The sequence below is a fragment of the Neoarius graeffei genome, chromosome 2, assembly GCF_027579695.1.
Source record: "Neoarius graeffei isolate fNeoGra1 chromosome 2, fNeoGra1.pri, whole genome shotgun sequence".
NCBI lineage: Eukaryota > Metazoa > Chordata > Actinopteri > Siluriformes > Ariidae > Neoarius > Neoarius graeffei.
This window is the reverse complement of record NC_083570.1, coordinates 12287305-12298102: the sequence shown is the minus strand read 5'-3', so window position 1 is coordinate 12298102 and position 10798 is coordinate 12287305. Positions and strand designations below refer to the sequence as shown.

The following is a 10798-nucleotide window of genomic DNA, read 5'->3' as shown; positions in this document are numbered from 1 at the left end:
AACTCCGTCCTCAACATCTCAAGCTCTCCACATGTGCTGTCCCTCTGATGTGCCTTAACATCCTCAACTTTGCCTCCTGTCTCTTCGTTAAGGGTGTACCTTACACATGACTCCTGAAATCCTTCTCCACCCTGCCTGCGCTCTCTCTCTCTCACCTCACTGTCGTTGACCCCAGGTACGAGAATTCACAGAAAAATCCAGAAGTGTATTTTTCTGTGGGGGGTAAGGATTTTATTTCCCCATAAAGTTTGTGAAGGTATATCAGAGACGTGAGCAAACAGTCTAGCCAGGAACAGAAATCATCTCATCTCATCTCATTATCTCTAGCCGCTTTATCCTTCTACAGGGTCGCAGGCAAGCTGGAGCCTATCCCAGCTGACTACGGGCGAAAGGCGGGGTACACCCTGGACAAGTCGCCAGGTCATCACAGGGCTGACACATAGACACAGACAACCATTCACACTCACATTCACACCTACGGTCAATTTAGAGTCACCAGTTAACCTAACCTGCATGTCTTTGGACTGTGGGGGAAACCGGAGCACCCGGAGGAAACCCACGTGGACACGGGGAGAACATGCAAACTCCACACAGAAAGGCCCTCGCCGGCCCCGGGGCTCGAACCCAGGACCTTCTTGCTGTGAGGCGACAGCGCTAACCACTACACCACCGTGCCGCCCGAACAGAAATCAGAATAATTAAAAAAAAAAATTTGATTACATTTTGCGTAAGTTATGAAAAGTTCGTTTAATTTTATAATTTTTTCTTTTAAAAGTTTGATGACTGTGGAGAACAGGTGTGGGAATGAATTATTATTATTTATATGTATCAATAAAACACCCCAGTGACTCACATCTGGAGATCAATAATGTGTGCGCGCGCAAGAGCAAGGACGCGCAAAAGGAGACTGTGTGCGCGCACGAGGGTGGGAGGAGTGAATGAATGAGTGGGCGGAGCTACAGGGGGGGGGGCTGTCTCTCTCTCTCTCTCTCTCTCTCTGTCTCTCCACACTTGTCCTGTGTGCGCGTGGGGAGAACTGACCAACGGCGGCGCTTCTGCAGGAGCTGGAGTCGCGCGCCCCCGCCACCGGAACCTCGTCCCCGCGCACACGCGCGCGCGCCTGTGCCGCCGCTTCCCCGGTGATGATGCCGGAGAGATGGAGAAACTGTCCGCGAGCATCTCGGATCTCTCGTGGAGCGCAGTGTCGCTGCCCCTGGACGCCGTGGTGGGCAAATTCCGCCTGCCCACACTGGTGAAGCTCAGCGCCGGTAGGCAAACCTGCTCATAAGGCTTCATAACTTCTGAACCGGTTTTCTTAGAGGATGCAGTTAAGATGTGCTGAAATACTGTAACCGGATGTCACCTGGTACTTACTGAATAGTTTCAGTTTCTTATGCTGAAATACTCATGAGGTTTTCTTTCTCCCTCCTTCAGCGATACCGTGGAGCATCGCGATATTTCTGCAATAAAATGTTTCATGACAATCCCGATAACGGTATCATCTCATTCATGCCAGCGAAAAACTTTTTGATGAACCATGCGCATGAAAGTAGCTGTTTGGGAAACTTATTGTTCTGAAGTGTTTTTTTTTTTTTTTTTGTAACACACTCTCGTAGCCAGTGTGTCACCGAGGTCCGCGATGGCGAAAAATTTTCGACATGTTTCAATGAGACTCGCACACTCTCATAGCCTGCCCTGTCTTGTTTTTTTTTTCTTCTGTTCTTGCTCTCCCACGCACGCAAGATACAGACGCAGAGGACCCAATCCTAGCATGATCCTCTTGCCCTCTCTAATATCACAAGTTGAAACTTTCCACTCTATTGCTTTGGCTTATCGAATGATTTATTTTTAAAATCACAAACAAGGCAGGCTACAGCTGCGCTGCTTCGAAAATGTAAATTGAACAGCTTGATGAAAGTGCGCCATGAAAAAAAAAAGTGTCTGCTGCACTGCGTTCCTCCGCCCTCGTTCGGTTTTTGTGTTCTTGGTCTCGGAGCCGCGCGCACCAAACAGACACGGAAGACAGAATCAACATTTAACATCATTAACAATGCACTTTTTACGGAGACGTTTTAATGTTATTCTTTATTTTTTTATCCAGTTGAATATTTAGCGTACAAATGTATTTTCAGCTCAGGTCCGGACCTCGGTGGCCTCATAGCTGGCTACGGCCATGACTCTTTCAAAGGTTACAGTTCGGAGTTTAATCCTAAAGCCAGTATCTCACTGGGCTGCGACAGCCCGCGACTAGTTGGAAACACGACAATTGCGATAAAATATCCGAATTAGCGACAATTTTCACTTGGAACCACACTGAATTGATATTCGCATATTTTATCGCAATTCTTGTGTCTAACTAGTCACAGGCTGTCGCAGTGCAGTGAGATACTGGCTGAACTCGCACTTCCTGTCTCACGGAAACTGACTTGAGAAGGGTTCGCGACGGCTTTGCGACACATTTGCGGCTATTTTGAGAGAAATTTTGTTGCACGAATTTTTTGAACATGTTCAAAATTTCAGCGACGAAGGAGCGACGCTTTGCGAGAAAATTGAGAAGCCCCGCGAATGTTTCAAGACACTTTTGAAACTCTCTCGCGAATGACGTTCGCAAGCTGTCGCAGCCCAGTGAGATACTGGCTTAATCCGAGAAAGATTTTAAGAAACACAGGACTCAAGTTTAGCATTGACACCAATACTGTGTGGTCATAACATTCCGGCACTTAAAACATGCAAATCGGGGACATCTTATTATCGGCTTATTACTGTCTGGAAACTGAACCGTCGAGAAAAGGCAAAACTAGAAATCTAAAACCTTTTGCGAGACACTCTCAGTTCGGCTCGGTTATTTTATCGAAAGTGTATATTGATTTATATGGCCGGGAGGTCCGTATCGTGAAATACCGTGACCGAGGTCTTGAAAATACTGGCCGAGGTCACGGTATTTCACAATATGGGCCGACGTTAAGCTGGTAAATAATATATTTATTTTTTTCTTTACCAAATTCGAACAGAATTCCGAAAGGGAAACCATATTTAGAACGAACCTGCTACTCGGCTTTCTCCTGAAATGTTTTATTTTATTTCGTCTTCATCGGGTAGTAAAACTCACTTTCGCTGTGAACACTGTCGTTATTGCTATCCATGCTGTAAAATTAATGCTATTATACTGAGAAATGCGAAAATAAATGTTGACAAAAAAATTGCTGCTATGTTTGTTGTTGTGAACGAGCGAGTCGCCAAAGGTCCGTAACCGGGGTCCGTATTGTAGGATTCAGGACCGCTGGCGAGCCAATCAGAGCGCACGATTTGATGGAAACCGGACTGCGAAAAAAAAATATATAAATTTTTTTTGATATAGAGGTAATAGGACTGTAACTCCTAACTGCAAAAATAATCAGATCACTATCACTATAATTCAGTTGTTGCTATTTGAACAAGCATATCACTCATGACCCCCCCCCCACACACACACACACTCTCAAGAAAATCAAACCATGTTGATCCGATGACCATTTCATCCATATTTAGAAGCCTTAACAGTGATGTAATCAAGGAATCGAAGTGCTTTTTTTTTTCCCTCTTGCTGAGTCACCATCATGTTTTGTACTATTCGTGTGCGTCTTTTACCTGAAAACTTTTAAAAACTTATATTTAAGGTACATACACTCACTGGCCACTTTATTAGGAACATCCATCCATCCATCAGCCGATCCCTTGATCACGCAGATACAAATCAAGAGCTTCGGTTCGTGTTCACAATGTTCAGACGTCAGAACGGGAAAAATTGTGATCTCACTGTGAAGTGTGACTTTCTTTCACTGTGGCTTGAGCCAGATGGACTGGTTTGATTGAGTATTTCAGAAACTGCTGATTTGATCTGCTGGAGTTTTCACACACAAGTCTTTACACAGAATGGTGCGAAAAACAAAAAACAGTTAGGTGAGGTGAGCGAGCGACAGTTCTGTGGGTGGAGACGGGAAACGCCTTCTTGATGATAAGAGAGGTCAGAGGAAAGTGGACAGATTGGAAGGATCTAGTAACTCCTGTAATCACGCTTTGCAACCGTGGTGAGCAGAAAAGCATCTCGGCATGCAGCAGCAGAACACACTGGGCAGCCAAGAACAGGGATCTTAGAATCAACAACACGGTCCTATTAAAGTGGCCGGTCTGTGAGTGAAGCCAATTAAAGGCACATTTCTTTCCCTTTATTTCTGCGAGTGTAGCATTTAAAGCTTCAGAACCTCCAGCGTTTTAAGAATGATTTTTGTTTTATGCTAACAGCAGCATAAGAAGGTCCTTTTACGAGTGATGAAATGACCTTCCCTGCTTATAACGTGCAGAGAAGCCGAGCATGTACTTTAAAGATGAGGTGTAACGAGTTTCCGAGCGAAGCCGATGGTGTAAATAGTTGATCTGGCTCTTGGCGAAGGTGACAAAGTGGCTGTTGTGTCCCAAAAGTGATGCACAGCCTTTCATATGGAAATGTGCTGATCCGTGTCCGAGTGCGCTGCATACTAACGAGGATGAGCGCGACGACAAGGTCCAAGTTTTAGGCAACACCAGTCAAAAGGAGAAACGACCGAATGGAGAGATTTACGGGAAAATCAGATCATCAGGTTTACGAATGCGACAAATCAGCCACGTGTGTGTTTTGCCTCGAACGTTACGAGGATGGATAGAGGATGGATAGAGACCCGTTTAGCATCATATTATGATTCTTGAAGACTTAAAAATCAGCTACTTGTTATATAAAAAAACTTTTCAGTTCTGCAGAGTGACTACGTACAAGTATGCGATGTTACGAGCTTAACTATACACTCACCGGGCACTTTAACAGGAACTTGTTGTTGATTCTAAAACCCTGTTCTTGGCTGCATAAGTGGAACCCAATATGATCTGTTCTGCTGTTGCATGCGGAGATGCTTTTCTGCTCACCACGGCTGCACAGAGTGATTATATGAGTTACTATATCCTTCCTGGCCCAAAAAAAAAAGCTCGAACCACCTCAAATCTTTCCATTTTCCTCTGACCTCTCTTATCAACAAGGTGTTTGTTTCCACACACAGAACTGTCACTCTCCCACTCAAAACTGTTTTTTGTTTTTCGCACCATTCTGTGTGGACTGTTGTCGTGCGAAAACCCCAGGAGATCAGCAGTTTCGGAAATACTCAAATCTGCCTCAAACCAACACCCGTGCCACAGTGAAAAGTCACACTTCACTATGAATTCACAATTTTCTTCCATTCCGATGTTTGAACGTTTGTGAACGTTATCCGAAGCTCTTGATTTGTATCTGCATGATTTAATGCATCGTGCTGACGGATGAGTGTATTTTTAATTTTTTTTTAGTAGCGTCACAGTCCCAGAGCTATATAATTCAAAATAGTATAACTTTCCTAGTACCAAGCGTTTTTTTTTTAAAGATATTTTCTAGCTATTTCCCAATCCTGAACCAATGCCAGGGTTGCCATATTTTGTTAATCATCCCCCAACTACTGAACAAAAAAATTTGGTCAGATGGATTTTTTTTTCCCCCAGAGAGAAACAAGTTCACTACGGTGTGGAAATTAGAAATATGTGCAATATGCTTCTTTTAAATCATCACTTGGTACAGACACTTGATCATCCTCCACTTCCTCATTCGCTACAGAATATATCCTGCAACAAATATGGTTCTGTATCTCATACACACGCTGTCTGGACTTTCCCTTCCCCTTTGTTAGCGAACACTACGTCAATTTTTTATTAATATTTGTTTGATTAAAAACATGATCTTGGCTGCTTTTCTACTCGTAGCGTTTTTTTTGTTTTTTTTCAAAGCTAACTCAATTCGGTGTAGAAAATGTAACCCTGGCAACCAATAGTCGTGGCGTGAGTTGTGTTTATTTTTAATGATAGTTGTTTTATAGCTAACTAATGCTATCTGCTTCTCACGGAGAGATGTTTACACATAAAAGTCTTTGTTATAACGAAGCAGTTTTTCCTTCGACTTTTTCTTCGTAGCTTGTATTGTAGCTACTTTGATCACAAGACTCTCTCATTTCCAAATAACCTCCTGAATCTCTGCAGTAATATGTAGCAACTAGAACCATATCCTCACAAATCCACCTTCAAACTTTAAGCCACACCCCCAACAGTCTCTTATACGTTATATACAGCTATAATATAAAAACAACTCGCTAATCAGCCCAGTATAAATAATGAATTATCCAGAAACACAATTATGAATTTGATGAGCTATTAATAAGCGCGCTGTTGGTGTTACTGAGCACGAACAAGCAACACATGACGCGAACCTAAACGCACGTTGACGTTTACTTTCCGTTGTTTATTTAGCTCATACTTTTACAGCAAAAACAAAATTTCGGATATTTTGTTTCTAAATACGGTAAAGAGGAACTGTCTGAGGAGCAAAAGACAGCGTTTCGACCAGAGCACCAAGAGATCTTCAGTTTCTGCTTCGGAGTTTTTGTGCTCTCTGAACTATTAGGGGCGGAGCTTGTTGCACTAAATGTCGCTGATTGGTTAAACGGAGCTTTAGTGAATGAGTGAGTGTTTTACGTAGTTGCTGCTGTGCTGTAATTATTGGTAACATTATACTGGTATGAAATGCCACGGCTGCGGCTCGGTTTACGCCACAGCTGTTATTTTCGATAATGATCCTGGTTTCTGTTGTGGGGTCACACAGTTCTCATTCAGGAAAGTTCCAGAAATATTTCACTCCTCAGAGTTTGAAACTTTATTGAAAATATGTTTAAAAAAAAAAAGCCTAACAGAATGCAACAGTCATGTTACTACTGAGTGATATTTTTACACAATCACTCATTCACTCACTCTCACTCATTCACTCACTCAACCACTATCTCACATTCTTACTCATTCACATTCACTCATTCCGCTCTCTCATTCACTCACTCAACCACTATCTCACATTCTCACTCCTTCATGTTCTCACTCATTCACTCTTAATCACTCACTCATTCACTCTCTCACTCATTCACTCACTCAACCACTATCTCACCTTCTCACTCATTCACATTCACTCATTCGCTCTCTCATTCACTCACTCAACCACTATCTCACATTCTCACTCATTCACATTCCCTCACCTTCTCACTCATTCACTCAATCACTCATTCATTCACTCATTTGCTCTCTCATTCACTCACTCAACCACTAGCTCATGTTCTCTCATTCACATTCACTCATTCGCCCTCTCATTCACTCACTCAACCACTATCTCACATTCTCAATCCTTCATGTTCTCACTCATTCACTCACTCAGCCACTATCTCACCTTCTCACTCATTTGCTCTCTTTCACTCACTCAACCACTATCTCATGTTCTCTCATTCACATTCACTCATTCGCTCTCTCATTCACTCACTCAACCACTATCTCACATTCTCAATCCTTCATGTTCTCCTTCTCACTCATTCACATTCACTCATTTGCGCTCTCATTCACTCACTCAACCACTATCTCACGTTCTCACTCATTCACATTCACTCATTCGCTCTCTCATTCACTCACTCAACCACTATCTCACATTCTCAATCCTTCATGTTCTCACTCATTCACTCTTAATCACTCACTCATTCACTCTCTCACTCATTCACTCACTCAACCACTATCTCACCTTCTCACTCATTCACATTCACACTCTCATTCACTCACTCAACCACTATCTCACGTTCTCATTCACTCTCTCACTCATTCACTCACTCAACCACTATCTCATGTTCTCACTCATTCACATTCACTCATTCCGCTCTCTCATTCACTCACTCAACCACTATCTCACATTCTCACTCCTTCATGTTCTCACTCATTCACTCTTAATCACTCACTCATTCACTCTCTCACTCATTCACTCACTCAACCACTATCTCACCTTCTCACTCATTCACATTCACTCATTCGCTCTCTCATTCACTCACTCAACCACTATCTCACATTCTCACTCATTCACATTCCCTCACCTTCTCACTCATTCACTCAATCACTCATTCATTCACTCATTTGCTCTCTCATTCACTCACTCAACCACTAGCTCATGTTCTCTCATTCACATTCACTCATTCGCCCTCTCATTCACTCACTCAACCACTATCTCACATTCTCAATCCTTCATGTTCTCACTCATTCACTCACTCAGCCACTATCTCACCTTCTCACTCATTTGCTCTCTTTCACTCACTCAACCACTATCTCATGTTCTCTCATTCACATTCACTCATTCGCTCTCTCATTCACTCACTCAACCACTATCTCACATTCTCAATCCTTCATGTTCTCCTTCTCACTCATTCACATTCACTCATTTGCGCTCTCATTCACTCACTCAACCACTATCTCACGTTCTCACTCATTCACATTCACTCATTCGCTCTCTCATTCACTCACTCAACCACTATCTCACATTCTCAATCCTTCATGTTCTCACTCATTCACTCTTAATCACTCACTCATTCACTCTCTCACTCATTCACTCACTCAACCACTATCTCACCTTCTCACTCATTCACATTCACACTCTCATTCACTCACTCAACCACTATCTCACGTTCTCATTCACTCTCTCACTCATTCACTCACTCAACCACTATCTCATGTTCTCACTCATTCACATTCACTCATTCGGTCTCTCATTCACTCACTCAACCACTATCTCACATTCTCAATCCTTCATGTTCTCACTCATTCACTCTTAATCACTCACTCATTCACTCTCTCACTCATTCACTCACTCAACCACTATCTCACCTTCTCACTCATTCACATTCACTCTCTCATTCACTCACTCAACCACTATCTCACATTCTCACTCATTCACTCTCTCACTCATTCACTCACTCAACCACTATCTCATGTTCTCACTCATTCACATTCACTCATTTGCTCTCTCATTCACTCACTCAACCACTATCTCACCTTCTCACTCATTCACCCTTAATCACTCATTCATTCACTCTCTCTCATTCACTCACTCAACCACTATCTCACCTTCTCACTCATTCATATTCACTCATTCGCTCTCTCATTCACTAACTCAACCACTATCTCACATTCTCAATCCTCCATGTTCTCACTCATTCACTCACTCAACCACTATCTCACCTTCTCACTCATTCACATTCACTCATTCACGCTCTCATTCACTCACTCAACCACTATCTCACGTTCTCACTCATTCATTCACTCTCTCACTCATTCACTCACTCAACCACTATCTCACCTTCTCACTCATTCACATTCACTCATTCACGCTCTCATTCACTCACTCAACCACTATCTCACGTTCTCACTCATTCATTCACTTTCTCACTCATTCACTCACTCAACCACTATCTCATGTTCTCACTCATTCACATTCACTCATTCGCTCTCTCATTCACTCACTCAACCACTATCTCACCTTCTCACTCATTCACCCTTAATCACTCATTCATTCACTCATTCACTCTCTCTCATTCACTCACTCAACCACTATCTCACCTCACTCATTCATATTCACTCATTCGCTCTCTCATTCACTAACTCAACCACTATCTCACATTCTCAATCCTTCATGTTCTCACTCATTCACTCACTGAACCACTATCTCACCTTCTCACTCATTCACATTCACTCATTCATGCTCTCATTCACTCACTGAACCACTATCTCACGTTCTCACTCATTCACATTCACTCATTCGCTCTCTTTCACTCACTCAACCACTATCTCACATTCTCGCTCCATGTTCTCACTCATTCACTCTTAATCACTCACTCATTCACTCTCTCACTCAACCACTATCTCACCTTCTCACTCATTCACATTCACTCATTCGCTCTCTCACTCACTCAACCACTATCTCACATTCTCACTCCTTCTCACTCATTCACTCTCTCAACCACTATCTCACCTTCTCACTCATTCACTCTTAATCACTCATTCATTCACTCATTCGCTTTCTCATTCATTCACTCACTCAACCACTATCTCACCTTCTCACTCATTCACATTCACTCATTCACGCTCTCATTCACTCACTCAACCACTTTCTCATCTCACTCACTCACTCACTCATTCACTCACTCATTCACTCACTCATTCACATTCTCACTCATTCCCTCTCATTCACACTCTCCATCACTCACTCATTCCGTCTCTCAATCACTCTCTCTCATTCACTCTCTTTCACTCACTTTATTACTCTCACATTCACTCTCACTTTCTCTCTCATTCATTCTCTCACATTCTCACTCACTCATTCACTCACTTTATTACTCACTCACTCACTCACTCACTCACTTTCTCCCTCCCTCCCTCACACATTCAGTCATCATGTGCTTTTGACTGTGTACAGCCCTTTGTACAACACTTAAATTCTCACTCACTCATTTTCTCTCTCTCTTTGTCTCTCTCTCACACGCACACACACACACACACACACACACACACACACACACACACACACACACACACACCCTCCATGTTGACCCTGTAGTTGTGCTTGACCTGTGGATTAATTGTTGACCTTGTCCAACTTCTAGGTCTCTCTCTCTCTCTACCTCCCTCTCTTTCTGTCCCAGAGTTCTCCGAAGTTCATTCGTGCTTCGTGATCATCCAGACACACACACACACACACACACACACACACACACACACACACTTATTATAGGTTGCCACAAGGATTGATGTGTATATAAGCTTGTGTGTGTGTGTGTGTGTGTGTGTAGGTGGGATACATCACTGTATCAGCAGACAATAGTAATTATAGACAACTGAGATATTCAGTAGAACCTAAGAC

At 42.8% G+C, this 10798-nt stretch overlaps 1 protein-coding gene across 1 annotated transcript in view; it reads left to right on the top strand.

The window, feature by feature from the left end:
- The first annotated feature begins 1041 nt into the window (after window positions 1-1041).
- Window positions 1042-10798, top strand: part of gareml (GRB2 associated, regulator of MAPK1-like) — a 37338-nt gene continuing 27581 nt past the window's right edge. Inside the window, exon 1 of the mRNA XM_060913818.1 lies at window positions 1042-1268. Within this exon, the coding sequence (XP_060769801.1) occupies window positions 1157-1268 (112 nt within the window). The 5' untranslated portion in view covers window positions 1042-1156. The remainder of the gene's footprint in view (window positions 1269-10798) is intronic.